General features: G+C 44.0%; 1 protein-coding gene across 1 annotated transcript in view; it reads right to left on the bottom strand.

Annotated features, from left to right (window-relative positions):
- Positions 1 to 1581: 1581 nt before the first annotated feature.
- The window catches only part of LOC106745621 (ubiquitin-like protein 3), a 34211-nt gene continuing 14975 nt past the window's right edge, over positions 1582 to 20817 (bottom strand). The window contains exons 2-4 of the mRNA XM_014621403.1: positions 10668 to 10776; positions 9919 to 10083; positions 1582 to 7813 (exon numbers count right to left, since the gene is read on the bottom strand). Coding sequence (XP_014476889.1) covers positions 7749 to 7813; positions 9919 to 10083; positions 10668 to 10776 — 339 coding nt within the window. The 3' untranslated portion in view covers positions 1582 to 7748. The remainder of the gene's footprint in view (positions 7814 to 9918; positions 10084 to 10667; positions 10777 to 20817) is intronic.

Raw genomic sequence — 20817 nt, 5'->3', positions numbered from 1 at the left:
AACCGTGTTTTAAGCTGGTTCTACATTAGCCGTCTTATCGCAAAGTCGCAAGAAATTGATCAATCACAGTCCATTGCTTTCGATCGCAACGAAAATTTCTTGCGACTTTGCGATTAATGTAGAATCGACCTTAAGCCCACGACACACTACCTGTTTTTGTGTTGGATCTGGTGAAATTTTGTGACATATTAGAAATGCTGCGTTTTGATTCACACATTTCTAGCATGTTATTAGATTTCACTAGAGTTGCATTTGGAAACACACACTGAAGGCCATCAGCTCCGATTAACTCAATCTTCGATTAACTAAATTCATTTAAATCCAGCCTAATGGCTTTCGCAGCCAGCGCGATGCGCGACGCGATATGCGACACGCGATGTCCAATGAACATGCAACTCTTCTGGAAAAGCAGTACGCTTATTGGATATTGCGCGTCGCGTGTTGTATATTGCGCACCGCGCTGGCCTACGAGAGTCATAAATCCAACACGTGCTGTATTTATATGCATGCGGTGCGCTTGCGCGACGGAACGTCCTTGCTCGCGACACTGCACCATCGATTTGTGAAGGTGTGAGACAAGAGGTGAAGATGCATTCGCTTTTGAACGGCTTGAGAGCTACGTCCCGTTTGTCAGGCGTTATTGTCCGAAATCGCAGTAATTCGATCGTGTGCACACCGCCCACGGTGAAAATTTCTACCGCCGTGAGTAAAGTTTAATTCGTACCTAAAATTACATAAGATATGGAGTCAAGAGCGCAATTAACCTCTCTCTCTCTCTTTCTCGCTTTCTCTTCTGGTGAAACAGTGAGAAGTGGATATTTCTCTACCGCTCTTCTTTTCATCTTTGGTGTTAAAAACAGTAACAATTTATTTCGTTAGAAACAGGAGGGGTAAAAAGAGAAAGAGAGATAAAAAATATAATGTAAAAATGTATAACTTGTAAAATTTCTATATTCAATGTGGCTTCATCCTTATATGCAAATTGATTTTAAATAAGTTTTTATATTATATTTCAGGAACAAATATTTGCTTTGTTCTGTATCGGTGGTGCTCTGCTGGCAATACCTATGTACATGGCACCTAGATTCAGAAAATATGCAAATAAAGAATAATAAGGAGACTGGGATTGATGAAAACCTGGAAGATATAGTGGTCTTAGCTTGAAAATTGTATCGAAGTTATTATTTATGATATGTATTTAGTGGCAGATTGCTGGATCTTATGGAGAGACAGCATGAGTTTCTGGATCATTAATAAACATATAGTATAATATTTACGTGACTTTTCATTTCAAGGCAGATTATTGTTTACAACAATTTTCTCATGATTATCTTCCAAAGCTTAAGTCACGAGAAAGTCCGTTTGATTGCCAAAATTTTTTTTGGTCGATTTAGAGAAGAATTCAATTACTAATCAGTTAGAGATCTTATCGATGTGAGTATATTTCGTTAAAGCGTTAGATGCCAAACGTAATTATTCTTCAAGACTATCACTTTGGATGGAATGACAAAGAGGCGTGTGACAATGTTGTCGAATGAATTTTGATGTTTGTTGATGAAAAGTGGAAATAAAATTTATATGTATATATGTAATATCTTTTTTTGTCTTTATATATATAATACTACATAGCTTTATACATTTCCTTCGTTATCCCGGCGCGTGAACATTCGTCAGTTTTGAAGGGGATGTCACGTAACAATCGATTACCTCTAAAATCATATTTGAAGATGTCTCATTACGCAGAACGTATCGATGGTCGATAACAATACTAACGGTATGTAAACGATTAGTGCTAGAAAAGTAATAACACTTTTTTTTCAATCAGTTTCGCAACGCATCTATGTTCAATAGGAGAATCCTCAGTTTTTTAATGACTTGTCAGATAAATTTTCCTATTGGTTATAGAATGTGTTCTGAAGTTCGCCAAGATAAAAGTGCACAACTTTCCCGCTGCTGTATTCGTATAAGTGTACTCGACTATGCTTCGTATTTTTTATTCGGAAAAATACTTCCTTTCTCGATTATCCGAGGAAATTAACTGCGTCAATCGTCGAGTTTTCTGACAACAATGATTTTCTGATTTTCAAATTATTTTCACTGTTCTACGGTGGTAAATGCTATGAAAAGTCGAGGGTATGTGAACTTTCTTCTCCCTCATCCCTCGCTCTTCATTCTATCTTTTTTTCTTCTTTTCATGAAGAATGAATTTGACATTAAATGATATTACCTATTTATCCTCGGACGCGATTTAATTGCACGTAAATGAATACAATGCAACTGATCTTTAAGAATACTTTTAACTTTTCATTACAGCTTTTTAATAATACATTCACGATAGGACTAATAGTCTCCTGCACTCTTCGCGCATCCCTCCACAACATACCGGGTGCGATATAGCTTTTGTTCTCTTTCTCTTTCTTTCTCTTTCATACGCACACGCATTCTCTTACGCACTCTCTCTCTTTCTCTTTTTCTCTCTCGCGCGCTCGCTTGATCGCAAAAATCTTAAAATTTTATGAACTAAACAATTTGTTTTTCTCTATGTAAACAGCATTTATAGATAATCTACATCTTACGATCTTACAATAAAAAATACGAATCGTAGGGGTAGTGAGGGGGGAAAAGGAGAGGGAGGGGGGAGGGATTAATGACGACAATAATGTCCTTATCAAGGTAACGCTCTATTATATTACGGATACTTCCTAGACAACCGATGACACCACGGGGCGAACATAGTAAATAATGAGTAAATCGTGATGAGTGCATCGTGCGAGCCGTTCCCATAAACCCACAGTATATACAATGTGTTTGTCGTTAAACTTTCATGTATATATAGGATCATAGATGTTTCGATAGATGGGGTAAATAGAGAGTAACATTGTCCTGCATCGGACGCGCGTACTTTGAAATCTTTATTTCACCTCGTTCGCGATCGAGACCGAATAAAATCGCCGGCAAAGTGCGATAGCGACAGCCAAACCAGAATTGCCGAAGAATCCCTGATGGGATTCTTGAAGTCTCGTTGGCCGTTTGACAGTTACGCGTCACGACCGAGAAGAATTAGTCGTTTCGTAAAATTTTCTATATGCGTACGTATCAATTTACATTTAATTATTTAAATTTCTCCTCCTCTTTTAATTATACAAAGGTTTCATCTTAAATTGATGCAATTGGAGTTTGAATCGTCTCTATACATTTTGGTAGAGAGCCTTGACCACATTTTCAAGGCGCGTGGCTAGCTAGCGAAATTTAAAGAGGATAACATGACCTAGTTTCTCATTTGGCCGTCACTGCTTCTAACGAAATTTTCGCGATCGTAGGATATCCGAAGAGGCAAAAGCGATTCGCGCTGACAGTTTTCCAGACCCCGTAACTCGCGTATAGAGTCCAATCTGCGTCGGAAAATATTAATCACTGCAGAAAGGGGGGGATATGTCGTGAAAAGGGAAAAGAATTACTTGCAAAAGTAAATAAGCCAACTCTTGACGACGTGCGTTTGAAACTAATAAAATCCTTCCATTTCGTAGAAATTACGGGACAAACGATAATTTTTTCAAATGTATCTCTCTCTCTATCTCTTATATTTTTCAATTCGTCACGGCATTTATATCCGAAGAAAAATAAAAGAAAGTCCTTTCCAAGTATGCTTTGTCGAGTGAACGTAATGAATTTTTGCGCTCGTACGATAGATTGACTCATGCCCTTTCTGCAGTAGCCGATTTAATCACTTAGATTGACTCTATATCAGGAATCAATGACGTCGAGCTAATATTTAGGCTCGACTGCGACGACATCGATCAACGTTAATCTCGGTCGGCTAAATTTTGCTTCTCCAACTATACGCATCGGGACTTTTGGCTAGGAAGAGAAACAGTCGGAATTAACAGCCATCTCTACTGCCGTCGCAATTCGTGCCCGCGGTATTGATATGTTCCGGTCGACAGAGCATTTTTTCTTTGCCTTTCCTTTTGTTCGTCTCATTATGCACACGCCAACGTAACCGATGCGCGTATCATTTTAATCGCCAAACATCGTTTCGCACATTTTGATACTTTGATACGCGAAAGATACGAGTGATAGTACTTTGCATATTAAAAGCGTCCTCACAGCGAGGAGGAAAGATTAGAGGAAGAAAAATTTCTTGAGAACAGGAAGAGTGGTGTATTTGAGAGGAGAGGAAAACTAGGGGGGAAGGGGCGGGGATGGAGGGTAAAACCATTCCGTTATGGCACAGGTTTATGAGTCAGGCAGGTACTATAATAACGATTTTGAAATATACAAACATGGTCGCTTCTCGCAAGTACGTGTACATAGGAAATAAATTAAATATAGCTTCCTTTCGACCGAACAAATTTCCGGCTTTTTCACATATCTCTCTTTCTCTCTCGTTCATGCTTTTTCTCTTTCTCTCCCTCTCGTTCATACATTCTTTCTCTCTCTCCCTCTCGCTCTCGTTCTCTCTTTCGTCTCGCGAATTTAACTACGTAAGAACATTGCATTATATATATACACAGGGTTATGCATTTTATAAGAGTTACAGTACGATTACGGTAATATAAGGTGTGTATGTTCGATATTGTGTGTGTGTGTGTGTGTGTGTGTGGGTTTGTATGTGTAGAGAGAGAGAGTACGCATACATGCGTACGTGTGTGTGTGTGTGTGTGAATATATGCGTGTATATGTGTGTGTATGTATGTGTAGAGAATCACCTACAACGCATTCGTAACGGTTTGATTGGACCTAACTACGATCGATCGATACTCGAATGGGCATGTAATCCATAGCGTAGAATTATTGGGTCTAACGAGAGCGATGTTCTAGGCCCGACAGATTCGTATGGACGGGTACACGAAGGGATAAGGGGGAGGACAAAAGGGGTGGAACAATAGAAGGAGAATAAGGGGCTCGACAGAGACTCGATAGAGGGAAAAGAAGGGAGATTAACAGGAAATATATTTGAGTTTTTATTTAATCATAACTACCATTAGAGATCCCATATTCTCTCTCTCTCTCTCTCTCTCTCTCTCGTCCGCCCTCTCTCTTTTTCATTCTCACTCACTCACTCACTCACTCTCTCATTCCTCTCTCTCTCTCTCTCTCTCTCTCTCTCTCTCTCTCTCTTCCGAGTAATCTTATATCCAGAATACTAAACTCTCAAAGTGACGTCATATAATATTACTTTTTCAAATTCATGATAATAAAGTCTATCATATGAGAGCTTAACTGCTGTGTCAACGTGTCTCATGCTGTCGCGCTTGCACATTGAAACGCAACAGAATGCACGTTCCAAGTGCACGCACAACTTCGATAATAGCGCGTACAGGTTGTCGAAAGAGGAGATTGTAAAAACATGAGAGAATACAGTGCTCGTTTTACTTCAAATGGACTCTCGCTCGAGCCGAAATCGTCAAGCGCGGCATCGATCGAGGATTCTCCATTTATTTTCCACAAATTTTTCGCAACACACCTAACGTCGATGGTCTTTAAATCTAGAAATAAAATATATATTTTTCTAGCATAATATATGCAGTTGATTTTACAAGTTTACATTCCATTTCATTAAATTGTTCTTCATACCGAAAGAGTTGGGGGACGTGTAATGTTGAAATTGAAGACGACACACCGCGACGAGACGAGATTTCCGAAAATTCGACTGACAAATTTTCCGAAAAACAAATGCTCTCGAGGAATCGCATGCTCTTCCTTCAACATCCTGTATAATGCAGAGTGTTTCTGGCCAGCCGCGTTTCCGCTCAACGATAAGCGTTACGCGAGCAGAAGAACGTATCTAGCGGATTTCGCGAGCGACGTTGTATCGGCGCGTTAACTTATAATTATTTCTCACACATCGAATAAAACTTGTCGTCCGGTAAAGACTCATCTTCTTCGAAAGAACTTTCTCCGCTACGCGTTCTCATGCACGATTTCTTCCGACTATTTAACACGTACGTATCGTCAGCAGAGAGTATTGGCCACCCATGAACACTCTGTACATACACGCATACATCATATATACATATAATGTAAATATACACGTATGCATGTATGTACGTATATATTCGATACCTGCATATATATCACAAACATAAATTTTATTCTCTCTTCCATTCTTTCGCTCCATTCGGACACTCGCGCGCACTCTCTCTCTCTCTCTCTCTCTCGCTCTCTCCCCCCCTTTTTCTCAACTAACACAACACATTCGCACTTACGCAAGCACGCACACGCGATCCCAACTACAATAATTATTATAACGCTGCAGTATCGGGGATAGTGGTTGAGTTTCTAAGCATTGTAGCGCCGTTCCAGGGTGCGTCTCCACTTAGAACCTGGCAGTCCTGCTGTATCCGACATTCCCGCTGAAATTCCATTCGTCACCGCCCGGCATCGTTATACCGAGCGAGAACAACGAAAACGAGATCACGAAAATCTGCGGAAGCACGACAGTTACTAAGCCGTAATTGTTCGCCTTTCTGTCTCGCCTCTTTCGGACCGTTTGTACCGAGTAGCGCCGGCCAACTCAGGTTAAAATCAATTTTGACGTCTTACGTAAAAATTATCGGTCACTTTCAGACGGAGAATCAAGTTAAGATAACGCGGATCAAATATCGTCAGGTGCGCTTTCATTTGATTATTTATTCTCTTTCTCGGGACGGGCGAGCGAACGCTCGTGATTGAAACCTAGTTAACTGAGAGTAACTGCGATCAATTAGATTCGTTCCTTTCTCGCTCCTTTGTCATTAGAGTCGCGCTCTTTATCCATAAAGAAACGCGCCAACCACGAAATTCAATATTACTTGATCAAATTATCTTCCTTTTTTTCTTATCGCGACATTACAGCTACGAATTAAGAAGGGACAAAGAAGTTCAAATAAAGTTACGATTGTTCCACTTTTCCACTATAATCGATATTGTAACGCATGTAAAAAACCGCGCTATACAAAATGAATTAATTTGCGACGTTGATTTATTAACTCGTATTCTTTAATAAATCGGAGAATTTGTTAAGACGATCAAGATTATACTCGCGTGAACGATCGTACATTCACCCCCCCCTCCCCCCGCCATGTTAATACAAATAACATTACAGCCACGAATCAAAATGGGGACAGTTGCTAATCGAAATCCGATTGAAATAACCGACTTGAATCAACGACTAATCAAATCTTTCCCGCCTGTACACGCCTGTACGTCGCGACAGGAGTCACATCAAATCAACAACGTCAGTCGAAAGTTAGTTAATCGTCGCTATCGGCGCAAGTCGGCCGGTTCGCTCGGCGACGAGTTTAACTGTCGTTTCGATCGCGACAGAGAAACACCCCGCGTTCTTTTTGTTTCGATTTTCCTCAGCGGCTGTGTGTCACCGATCATGCACGCGTTGTTACCGGGCTGACCGGGCTAAACTCGGCGAGTTCCCGACCGACGCTATGACGATGCAACGTACGTCTTCTCCGGCGACGATGACGGAGTACAAGCGACGTTGTTGTCGTCGTCGTTTCGCAGGGGGCCGCCGAAGTGTCGTCGAACCTACGAGGATGAGGAGAGCGCGACTGACTCTCGCGATTCTCGATGTAATCCGGCCTGCTGCTACACTGCTCATGAGCTCAGCCACTAACGATTATACATCAGCACAAAACCTTAGAAACCATGGCTCAGCCTGGGTGAGCTCGCGACACGGCGCGCTCGCCCATGCTGCACGCCCATCCATCACGACGAAATCTTCACGTCGGCGACGCACGCTGGCGGCGATCTTAAAGTATGCAGCAGGAAGCCGAGCAGCAACTGCTCCCGCCACCTTTACTTTTTTGCCTTTGATCTGCAACAAGGAACGCGACGTTGATTTACTCGAAAACGTCGATTCGCGAGATCCGTCTCAGCGGTATTTCGCGCCACGAGTGTTTCTCGCGTGTCCGCCTTCTACTCGCGGAATGAAATGCTACAAAATGGGACGTTTATATTCGCTGCTGGAACCGTGTCGGTTGGAATAAATGAGGGGGAGACTCACGTTGGCTCGTGGACAGGATCTATGGTTCTTTGTTAGCTCAAGTCAAGGTTTTCGGGCAGGATATACATGTGCTCACCGTTAGGTAGGATGCCTATAAAAAGGATCGTGCGAGGAAGGTGAGTGTGGGTTTACAATTATTAGCACCGTGATTTCGTGCTTTCGGGGTTCAGCAAAAACGTGTTACAATCGCATGTTAATTCGACTAATCTATCGGGCACAATATCAAAATGTGAAGAGGCGGGAGGAATTTTTCTCGAACGGGCATTCCGATGTGGATTCTTTCGGGCGACACGCACTCGGCGCGATGATAACCTCGCCTCGTACAGCTGACGGTACGACTCGTACGGGGGAAAAAAAGGGGCGATTTAAAAAGGAGGAAACCTCCCGTTGTGCGAAGTTGCGCGGCATGCCGTCGTTACGAAGTTGCACAATGTGTCGTTCTTGAACGATTATCTTCTCCATCGATCAAAGCTGATTATTAACCCACCCGCTCGTTCCATCCGTCGCACTTGCCGTCGCATCGATTAATAATTATCAGTAAACGCGCGCTAAAGTTCACTTGATCGGGAACTTGGGAATGTAAAGGAGGATGGAGGTAAAAATAAACCGTTGAATTCTCAATCGATTCAGGCGCGCGTAACCACTCTTGGGAGAGTCGCGATTAACAATTCATTGGGAAAGCTCTCTCTCTCTCTCTCTCTCGCTCGCGAGGGCGGAAGCACGCATGCCTGAAGCGTCAGGGAGAAAATGTTGGGAAGAGGAAAAATTGCGCTACGAGTCGCGAAATCATATGTCATCGGCGATGCGCGTTGCGCAACGAGGAATTAACTGTTGACGATTACGCGCGTCCGATGATCCGACACGATCGGCCTTTCACCGGTGTTGTATGGCGAGCTGTTTAATCGATAGCGATCACTCCGCCCAATTTATCGATGCACTCGCGCCGCGAGAAACAAACACTTTCGCAGAGGTCGCGAGATGAGAGGTTTTCCGATACACGCGTTTTTCTAATTTGACCGTTCAACAAATTTTTTTACGACACAATTCACTGCGAAACAATTTCACTTCGATCACTTCGATTAATTGTTTTTAATTGTTTTAGTCAATCTATTAATAATTTCATTTCCACCTTGTTCTTCATTGCATTTCAAGCGGGGAAAGTTACTCGCGAATGAATCAATATCGAGCCTTTTTGCAATAAACAATAACTCGTATCGTGACATCTCTCCGTTGAGAAGAAAGATCGTTCCTGAATCCATCGAGAAGCTTGTTCTTAAAATAAATCGTCCCGTTTTCCGGCGACCCGTACACGTTGTCAAATAGCAGGAAAATACAGCTAATCGATATAATTCTGTTATAATGAATGCCGATGGAACGACATTTTCACACTGTAACGAAGTGTGATTGAATCTCCATCTAATACGCGGCTTGATATAACGAACTTTCGGCATAACAAATTCAATTTGGAGATCCGGCGTGGCTCGTTGTAACGTAATTTTACCGTAATAATTGCGCAAGCGCGTCACGTACCGATGCGACAGATTTAGTTTAGACCGACGACCAGGTAAACAAATTTAAAGAACGATAACGCGCGCGAAGGTTCAACCGGGATATTATTAAGAGGACAATGCCGAGAGTATTGCACGCCTTTATACGCGCTGTAGGTTTGCAGGGAATTAACCCTTATTCGGGCAATTTATTCTCCTCCGAGGAAAGAGCTTGCAGCGTTTTATTAGCGGCAGTCTTGTTATTACGACGATTCGACAGAACTGATCACACGAGAGAGGTTAACGAAAATTTCACGCGTGCTCCCGACGTGCTTCCCGACTTCCGGCGAGCAAGAAAGAGGAAAAATCCCTATGCAAAAAGTTTCGCAACCGTTCACGGAGAGGAGGCAAAAGGGTCTCGTCGTTCACCTTGAGAATTAGGCTCCGGAAGATTCTCCCGCGGCACCAGATGCATCACTGTGGTTTTTCCAAAGGGAAGCCCGAGAGCACCGAGCGTAACATTGCTGTGTAGGAAACGACCCTGGTAGATTAGCCGCAGGATCTCCGCCTTGGCCACCGCCTCCTCTGCCCAGTCTGCAATGCGAAGATAACATTGGGCAGATGCCGAGAGCTTTCTCTCTCTCTCTCTCTCTCTCTCTCTCTCTCTCTCTCTCTCTCTCTCTCTCCCTCTCTCTCTCTCTCGAGTTACTCGCAAAAAGTTTCCGGAAGGAGTATCGAAGCAATCGAATGTTAAAGAAGCAACGTGTGGAGAATGTACGCGGACTCGCGCCGGTCGATTCAATCGAGCGTAACTTTGGCCGCAATTTTATAATTCAATGATTGTCGCGTTTCTTTGTGTCTCTGCGTGAATTTATCATGTTCAAATCACGCCGAGAACGAGATTTATCCGCTCGCCGATGAGGCTGGAATTCGAAGGCGGCACTAATGGATCCTAAATCCTAGATGTGTCCTATAAACGATTTAATGTGCCGCTATTATCGTGACACGATGGCATCGGTAATTAATGGTAATAATTGCGGACAGCGTCGTATGAGAGAGAGAGAGAGAGAGAGAATGGGGGAGGGGGAAGAGAGAGAGCCTGTTATAGCAATGATATTAACACTAATGGACATCGATGCGATGCAACCGGAGTTTCGAAACGGCAACTACTGACTCACCTTCCGGCCAATTTTCAAACACATGGTGCGCTATATCTCCCGCGGAATCACTCGGACTGAATAGGAACTCTTTTGTCTTACCACTGACGAGGATGAGGCGTAGATTTATCTGCGAAGCACACAAAGGGACAAGAACGGTTAGCGTAAGGAGCTCATCAAAATCGGCGTTCAGACTTACTTATTTTTCGACATCGCAAATAATCAGACGCACATGTATCATCGAAACGTGTCACTTTGTTATCTTCATCATTAGTAATTCGTACTAACAAGTGGACACGTGTACGCATACGTTATCGAATCATATCATCAGCCAAGTAGCGTCGCACAAAGGCGAGACCGAGGCGGCGGAATAAATGAATAAGCTTTGAAGAAAGTCCAAAGAATGATCATCAAGCGCGATTACACGCTCGCACCCATTCGGACGGTCTTGTCCCCCCCCCCTGGACGAACGCGAATTCAATTAACGTCAGCAGTGGAGCGAGAGAGTGCGAAGATCGGACAACATAAATAATTAGCGCGACGACGAAGCTGGACCAGCGTGGCCGTTCGGCGGTGCGCTCGGAGGGTTCGACCGCTCGTGACCCTTCGCGGTCACCGTGGTCGCGACAATCCGCTGCTAAAGCGTTAAATCATCGTCCCCGTGGCGAGCATTATCGCCCGGCCGCACGCGAGACTTCCCCTTGGCATTGCGGGAATTTTCGCGCGCGGCTCCGAGGCTGGCTCTCGCTGTTGGCTGCCTGTTGTAAAGTGTATAACGGGGGAATAGTGCAGGCGAGCGTATAATAAAGGTATAATGAGGAAACTCGTGCGCGCGCTATGCGGGAAGAGAATGGGAAAGAGAGAGAGAGAGAGGCGGGTGGAATGAGCGAAGTAAGGTGAGGTGAGGTGAGTGAGAGGAGAGACCTGCTGATTTATTCCGTTCGCCCAATTTCATAATTTTTCCGAAGAGGTCGCACTATGGATTCGTACTGTCACGCATGCGCGTGTATGTTTTGTGTGTGTGTGTGTGTGTGTGTGTGTGTGTGTGTGTGTGTGTGTGTGTGTGTGTGAGCCGCAAATTTTTAGCAAAGTAGAAACTTGAATGCAGTGACACGCATTTTTCCATTGCAGCACTTTTACACGACTTTCGAAAATGAAAAAGCCGGGACATTTTTCGACTTGGTTTTTCGCCTCACGAAAATTCTATCGAATAACGCTTTTTGCACGAATTCAGATTGTTCCACGTTAAATGTGTGTTAACGGCGTAGGATTCGGTGAACGAATAGAATTCCCAATAGTAAAATATTGCAAGTGCCATTTACGAGAAACATTTATGAGATACAGAGCGAATGTAAAAAATATTTTTTCCGTATTTGTTTTACTCTCCATCGAAGGAATAATGAACAAGAATATATCACCATGCATCGCTTTTCGAGCAAACACGATATTGCCGAAAAACCTTAATCCCCGTGCCTGGATTTTTATCTCTGGACACAACCGGTTTTCCTTCAGACAATCTTTCAATTCCGCCCCCTCCGGGAAGGGAAGAAATATCCAAGAAATAAAAAATATTTATTCGATGAATACTAATAAAATATATTTACTTATGCTAAACTTTTTACATTGAAAAAAATTATTCTCAAATGAGAAAATATTTATATACGTACATTTTATTTAATCTATACAATAAATAATTATTATTTTCTTTTATTTTCTTTTCTCTCAGCGCACCTTCCTAACTCTCACGCGAACGAACAAGAACAAGGAGCGCAAAATATTGCGTAACGCGCGTCGCTGCAATCAGGAGCGACAATACGCATGCTTTAACGCGCACCATCACGTATCTTAATCCCGCTCCCCTGTCGTCGTCATTTTCTAATATGTCGATAACGAGATATCGGTTTTCCGAGCAGCCGACGACCAGGTGGCCGGTGCTGGCTCCATTCAGCTGCAAATTGCGTGCCGTAAGTTTATTCGCACGCGAAATCGTAGCGCGATTTCCATCAATCGAAAGAACGCGACCGATGCGTGGATCGACCGCCTCCGACAATTGGTTCATTAACGTAGTCCCGAGAAGAGAGACACACTTTTATTCCGTACCCGCAATTTGGGACGACCAAGCTCGTCGAGCTGTGTTCAGAAAAGGAGGTCCTTCTCCATCTTCTCTCTCGTTTCAGAGGCTCTCTTTTTTTCTCTGTCTTTCTTTCTTCCTCGAAACTCGCGTGTGTAAAATCCACAAAAGTCGCGAGGAGAGTTTTGGACGACTCTGTTCGTACACCACGGTCCAAACTTCAAAGGGACTTATTCATACCAGTAGATTACTCGAATCATGTGTTCGTCCGCCTCTCTCGCTCTCTCTCTCTCTCTCTCTTTCTCTCCGTCGTCTAGTCTTCCGCGTTCAGAGCCTCGCCTCGTCTGCAGTTGTTCCGATTCGGTGAACGCGAAATCTCGATCGTCCCGCGACTTATCGCGTTATTCGTGGTTACATTTTCGACGCGTCCCCCCGTACGAAAAAAACGAAAAGATAAGGATAATGTGGCGAGCGGGGCTAAAATTCGCCGAGAGGGTGCGCCGAGGGGTTACTCTCGAATGCGAGAGAGCCCCTCGATCCGTCCTCGATTTACCCACGCCATACCGCGTCACCTAAATGCCTAGCGACGTGAATCTAACGATGTCGCGCCGCCTAGCACGTCGAATATTTCGTTTCTTTCGTTACGCGCAGCCTGATACTTTCGCTGCTTTCACCGCGCAGAATAGAATATAATGGGCGGATCTCGTTTAAAAAGAAAGAAAGAAAAGAAGAGGGCCAAGAGACGGTTTGTCACACGTCTCGCTCCAGTACGTCCAATCTCTCGTCTGTGCGTTAGCGTTAACAATCGTATCGAATGTATCTTCCCTCGTGGTATTAATAGTCGCGGAATTATTTTTACGCGGCTAGTGCGCACAACTTGAACTTTACTAAAGACTACGAAGGTTAAAGCGGGTTAAGATGCGGGTTAAATCAAGTGCAGATATTGTAAAGAAGGGTAAATCTTGGAGCTAATGTCGGTGCTGGATAATCGCTTTAAGAAGCCGAGTTCGACACGCAACTTGGAGGAGTTTCGCTAACTTATAATCTTAAAAGTGGGATCATCTTAAATTAACTCGGGATAATGGTCGGCGTTCTATCGGCGGCCAAGTTGCATGTGGACTTGGAAAGTATAATGAATGTCTCGCTGCTTTTCTAATGAAACGCGGATAAGTGAATTAAGGAGCTAATGCCACTTAAAATGGAATCGTAGGCTGAGGATACGTCGGTGTTTGCCATTTTTTCACCGGGAGATATCGCCTCCGAATATCGCGCGCAGATCCGTGCGATTCCCGAAAAAAAAGATAGCGAATATTTTTTTATTCGGACACTCGCGTGCAGAAAGAATCGATAAGCCGACTATTATAGTCGGCAACATGACGTGGCCCACTCCGAGAATGTCGGATAAACGTTTTCACGTAAATATTTCACACGGAAATAAATTCGAGGCAAAGAAAAGCGGAAGTTACTTGCTGAATTCGACCTAGTAATATCACGCGGAGGATGACCCATTTCTTAATGTTCGACGTTAAATATCCTGGCGTGTTCAAGTTAAAATTCCGTTAAAGTAATCCTAATGACACTCAATTGGGCTCCTTTATCAAATATTTCGCGGGGAGAAAAAAAAAAAATAGCAGTTACTCACGGTTCGAACGACATCGCGTGGAGACCGACCTACTTTTTCTTGTCCAACGTAAAATATTTCGACACCTAGTTTCGAGTGAAAATTTCGCCCGAGAGTCTGAAGTCTCGGGCAATTAAACGAAGAATAAACTCTCTTTATATAATCTCGTTTTGGAAGCTCTTCTCGGGGAGAGAAAAGAAAACCCGCGGACCTCGATCGCTCGTGACACCAAGACCATTATTATCGGTGCTCCCGCGCGGAAAGGGGGAGGGGGGCAGGAAGAGGAATAAAATCAACGGCAGGAGGAGACGAGTAAGCTTGAAGCGGCTTACTTCGGGATCACGTGGCATTACGCGCGCATTACAATTTTCGAAGAGCGCCGATAACGCGTTAATGGATGCGAAGATCGGCACGCGTCGAGTGATATACCGTTACGTTTACGTCTATGGAAGTGAGGGCTTTACGGTACTTCGCGAGAACACAGAGGAAGAATGAAGAAGAGAGGGACGCGACGCAAGAGGGAAGAAATAGCGGAGGAAAGAAAGAGAGCGGAATTGGGCTAATCGCGAATGTACGCCGCGATGGGTTTACCTTGATTTTGCGAGCGCTCGCGCGTCACGAGCCGAGGTCATGCCGAGATCGGATAACCAGGTCATTGGGGCATTCGGATACACAGGACCGAGTGCAACTATGCGCATATGCATGTAGAATGACCCACATCTCTACGCGCAAGGCTGTCCTTCGCCCACGTGTATCGAAGGACTTTAAGTTTTGACGCAAACACGTAATAATGGCGGGGGAATCTCTTTCTCAATGTAACGAGATGCAGTCGAGATTTCTCGAACTTCTTGCATCGGGTGCATTCTCTTCATGTCGCTTATTTGCGCGAACACCGACCTACAAAATTCACATTTCGAGGGGATAAAAGGCAATTGCATTGGGCCAAATTAAATACAAACCACTAAAGTTTAAAATTATTACAGGCTGTTCTTTCTCGCGCAAAAATTTACGATGTAAATTCAACAAATTCGATAGCACGCCGCGCGGTCAACAATTAATGCTTGCTCAATTTTTCCTTGAACGTCAACCTACTTGCGACTTACCTACTCGGTGTCTATGAAATCGATTTGTATCGGTAGAGTTGTGTAGAGAAATAAAAAAAACAAAAAAGGATTTATCGTTCACAAAGCCGGAAAATGCGGAGTCTCGCGGAAAACGCGTTCGATTTGAGCTTCTTTTCCCGTCTTTTCTCCTTTTTTCTTCTCGAGGAAGAAGGAGGAAGAAGGAGGAGGAACAGCAACCGTCTGGCTGCGACCTCGCATTTCTCATCGCGCGAAGGCGCCGACGAAGTTGGCGAACCCCGACACTACCCACCGCTTTATCTATATTCGTATGCAGAGCACCGCTCCGCTATCACTATCCCGGGGACGACAGATCCCGCGACAAACTCCAAGACGATTTTTCCTCGGTGAAAATTCAACGAGAGTTAAAGTAATTACGCAGTCGGTTAATTTACTCTACTGCCCTCGGCTCGAAGGGTCCTAACTAATCACCATCGAAACGAGTTATTGTATCGTATCTTTTTTCAACACGTTAACTGTCCAGATTTAAAAGCAAAATTCTAGTCGCATATATACACGTAGAAAAATTGGATCTTTCTTGAGGGAAATCGAAGTCATCCTTATTAAATAGAAGCCAAAAATATCCAGTCATGTTTACATCATACACGAGTATCATCGCTGCATATACTGACATCCTATGTATTTTAACACATAGAAAATATAATCATGAAATACATTGACAATTGTTATGAGACATGTATTATTTTATAGATAAATGTGGCTCATAACAAGTCATCAAGTGCACCAACAGTCCACGAGAAGTCACGTAAAATTAGTCCGGTATGGAATATGTTATAAGAAAAAAATAACGGAGAGAGAGAGAGAGAGAGAGAGAGAGAGAGGAAAAATTGAAAACAATAAAAGGAGATTCGACATTCCATTACGTCACTTCTTCCCTAAATGCAACGATACATTTACGACGTGCGGTTGAAATTTGTTTTCGAATGTCGCATCCTCTTCCTGTGTCGTTCCATAATTGACACCGCGCTCGCGTGCGCTACAATTGGAGAGACCCGAGGAGGAGGAGGACAACGATATTCGCTATGCACAACCACGCCACGACTCGCAATAGCTCTTTCTCTCTCTCTCTCTCTCTCTCTCTCTCTCTCTCTCTCTCTCTCGGTGTATCCCGGTGCATCTCGAAAGGAAGCCTTGGGAACGTGCACTAACCCTATGCAGCGCGCGAGAGGCGCATCTTTCTCGACTGCCTTTCTCTCAATTTACTGAGGGCCGTTGCATCGTGCTTCCTACGATAAACAGTACAACGGTTGCAATTTGCAAGACGCATTTGTTTTTCTGTATCGCCCGAACGAACGAGCCATCTCTATTACGAATCGTTCTAATATTCTTGTCAATGAACGATAAAATGAATGGACAAACGTTTCGAATATCAGATTTTACACAATCGATCTCTAATAAATTCCGCTACGTTTTCCGATGAAAATTTTCTTTCCGACACGGTGTACACGTGAGTGCAGCCGAGAACACGTTTCTCAAATTGTTTGTTAATAATTTCATGCAATCAAGCCGCCCTCGCAAGGCACGTACAGTTACAGCGAGTCATTTCCACAGTCTTCGTGGAATACCTCGAGCCGGCAATTACGTCAATTACAGGGTGACTTTAGGTTAATAAATACTAATGCTTCGCCATCCGGTACGAACGTGTTCACAATAGAACGCCGGTCGAATCGCTCTTAATCGGTCTGCCAGTCGATGCACACAAAATTAACGAATATACTTTTCTTATTATATGTATATATAATGATATTTCATTATGTGTGTACGAGCCGAGAAGTTATTTAAAAGATGATATATCGAGTGTTTTCTATTATATCACAAAATTTATATTTTTTTGCTACAGGAGAGAACAATTTTTGACTCACCGCGAGAGAGAGAGAGAGAGAGAGAGACTAAAAAACTCGCAAACTTTCTTTTTTCAATTGTGTGAAACGGATATTTCGAGTGTACATAAACTTGTCAAACTATCTCTATATTTTCTCTATTCTTTATCGTACTCTCTAATGTACAAACAGCAAGACGGAGAAAGCAAAAATCGCGGTGCAATCCATAAAGTCGCGGACTCGCTGAACCGCTTCTTCAAAGTACCGGCCTTTACAGAGACATGATCACTTCACCTGGACATGTTCGCAAGAGACATGATTTATCGCGATCGTGGTGTGACGTGGAAGGTGTTAAAATGTAGTATTTTAACCACGTTGTATATCGGCCAATCCATTTAAAGCGATCCGGTGTGTGTCACGCCGTTAACGCGATTCGCAGGCGAGTTTCTATGGTTTCGGAACCGACCCTGCCCCCTGACCACCCCATCCCCCTAGCTTTGTGCGACTCCACCTTTTTACGGGCTCGCCACCGGAATACCGAGGAATTACGTTCGTTAACCCCGATTGATCCCGGCGTTTTTGTCGTTGCGCGCTCGCTTTATTGGCGTGACTTCTCGTTCTCGGCCACTCTCTCGCACTCGCGGCCGAGCGGAGTGCGTCGTTTATCGACCAGACGCGAATTCGGTTTACCGTGACGCTATTACGGCAGCGAACAACCGTCAACTGTGAAGGAAACAATGCGATGTGCACGACGACCCCGAGAAATGCGGGAAAATCATTATTGAGAAGCGTCGCGTCGCATTGTGTAATAACGTGGATAAATTAACATTTACCTACACGCGCATTGCTGTAAATTAATGATATTTGTATACGACACGTGAATTAACACAGTTTTCGTAAACTTTATCATCTAAGAATTCTCCGATTAGCTCAATAAATGGACATTTTCTCGGCAGAAATTTCATCGAGTGCCGTTTTCATCGACTTCTTCTCAAGTATCATTATAACGAATTAAATTAGTTCCAGGTAGAGACTAATGTAATAAAGAATCTTAAAGCTCTTTTATGTAATCTTGTCGTACACATATTTGTCGTCCGGAGGAACAATCCGATTATTCTCGGGAATCTTATCGAGTGTCCGCGCGGCAACGTATACGCGACAATTTCACCTGTTAATTAAGATCGAATGGTCGAACGACAATATATCCGACTAAACCTTCCGCGGCCTTCTCCCTCCTTCGTCTCGTACCGCCAACCCCCTCGGAATAAACGACTCGTCCAACTATTCACCAGTCACCAAGTGCTGTTGCAGCGTCGTACTTGCAAATTTATCGATCCAACCTAACGCGGCCGACGCGTCGTAGCGCGTTTCGTTAACGCGCGGTTCAAACCCGCGCGAACAGTCCAGCACGCGACCTAGACCCGACCTTCCCCAAGGTGTGCGGCAAGGGTGGCGGGTGTGGAAGGGTGAGGCCGAGATGGCGTTCTCTCGGGGGGTCACAGGGAGAGGGAGGCGTCTGGAACGCGCGACTCGTCGCTCGCGAATAAGTGCGAAGGACACTATCGACGGTCTGCGCTGCCGAGTGTCCCCGGAGTGGCATCCTAGTCGCGAGTCGGAATTAGGAACAAGACAAATGCGTATAGAGCAATAAGAGAGCTGTTGGAATTTCGCACTTGGGGCCGGAGATTCGCGTTTCCGCCGGCTTGGAAATCAGGGAGTCTGGACAGGACAGGTGTCTTTTGCGTTGCACCCCCGCGATGTCTCCGGCACTTTGCACCACCCCCTCTTCCTCTCCCCCCCTCTCCTACTCAGGACAATTGCGACAGGGACAAGCGGAAAGTCAAGTGGTACATGTTTGCGCGGCGAAATGTACGCGGAGAAGTCGAGCTGCTCTTGTTTCGGCGTTTTCGGCGCTTCCTAACGATCAAGACACGGACGATTAATTAGTCCGGGTCGAGCAATTCGTTCATACAGTGTCATTAGTGAAAAAAATGCTAACATATTGTAGCGAGAGAATAACGATATGGGGTTGGGCGAAAATATATTTTCTACGATTTTCCCAGAGCCGTTTCGCTCAAAATGAATTTCGTTCGGTGTATTACGATAATCTCTTTTCTCTCTCCCTCTCTCCTGCGTGCGCGTGCTTGAGCAGGCTGAAATATACATTACGACTGTTCGCATCGGCAAACTCCCGCTGACAGACCGCATCGAGCGCAATAATTATATCGGCCTTCGCGAGCAATTAGCGTGTTTCATGCACTTCGGAGCGCCTATCGCTCGCCCACGACTAACTCTCCGTTCACAAGACGCCGTGAGAAAGGGATTTTGCACTCCGCGCGAGCAACATTTGACTTGACAGTGTAGAATCATTCCACGAAGAAATGGAGGAACGCGCAGAAATATTTGTTGCCATTTTTTTTTTTCAAGGAAACAAATAGATGTACACAGACAGAAAAGAAAAAGCGCTAGATTCAAGTAAATAATTACTCCTCCAATACTCCTCAGCAAACCTTTATTTGGATCAAGTAATATTTACTTGTAAAATTTGTATAAGTAAAATATCTCCCAAGTAAATTATTCAAGTAAAACATATATTTACTTGGTCCAAGTAAAATTTATTTAATCCAAGTAAAAGTTTGCTAAGGAGTATCGCAGTAATTATTCACTTGAATCTAGCACTTTATTTTCTGTGTAGTGAAACACGATGCGTTTCTACGCAAGTTACAAGCAAAGCGCAAAAGTGACAATACTTTACTTGGGAGATATTTTACTTATACAAATTTTACAAGTAAATATTACTTGATCCAAATAAAGGTTTGCTGAGGAGTATTGGAGGAGTAATTATTTACTTGAATCTAGCGCTTTTTCTTTTCTGTCTGTGTACATCTATTTGTTTCCTTGAAAAAAAAAAATGACAATACGTAGCTCGAATATCAAGATATGATGAAGAAAAAATGAAAAGAAAGCTGACGAAAAAGACGAGACAAATCAAAGAATATTCAATAATGACGAAATTGAGTATGATGAAAAAATGATAGAAAAACAACACGCTCGCCAGTAGTAGCGCGCGCGGCAATTGAGAAATATAAAACAAATAAAGAAAAATAACAGGGGAGAAAGGAATCGCGGGGATACAAAGAACGCGGCCGACGAAACAAAGAGAGGAAACAAAGGTGTGTGTGCGTGGCGACGGTGTGGGAAAGCTCCTCTCTACACGAGGAACTCGTCGGTGGTTCAGTGAGGGACCGATCGATCGTCCACGTTCGCTCATCCTCGATGGTTCGCCCTCCTCTAACCCTCCGATCAGTCACTGCACCACCGCGCTCTCACCCCCTTTTTCTCCTCCTTTCTCTCTCTCTCTCTCTCTTTCACTCCTTCTCCAGTTCTCTCTCTTTTGTTAGGGCCACATCATCGCGCCACGCACCGGAGAAGATCGCGCGCGTCCCTCACGATTGCGCATTGCAGTTTGGGCATTGCCTCGATACTCCGACTCTGCTAACCGACTCTGCGGTTAATT

The sequence above is a fragment of the Dinoponera quadriceps genome, unplaced genomic scaffold, assembly GCF_001313825.1.
Source record: "Dinoponera quadriceps isolate SergipeBrazil2010 unplaced genomic scaffold, ASM131382v1 scaffold120, whole genome shotgun sequence".
Taxonomy (NCBI): domain Eukaryota; kingdom Metazoa; phylum Arthropoda; class Insecta; order Hymenoptera; family Formicidae; genus Dinoponera; species Dinoponera quadriceps.
Note: the sequence above shows the minus strand (reverse complement) of the source record. Positions and strands in the feature narration are given on the sequence as shown.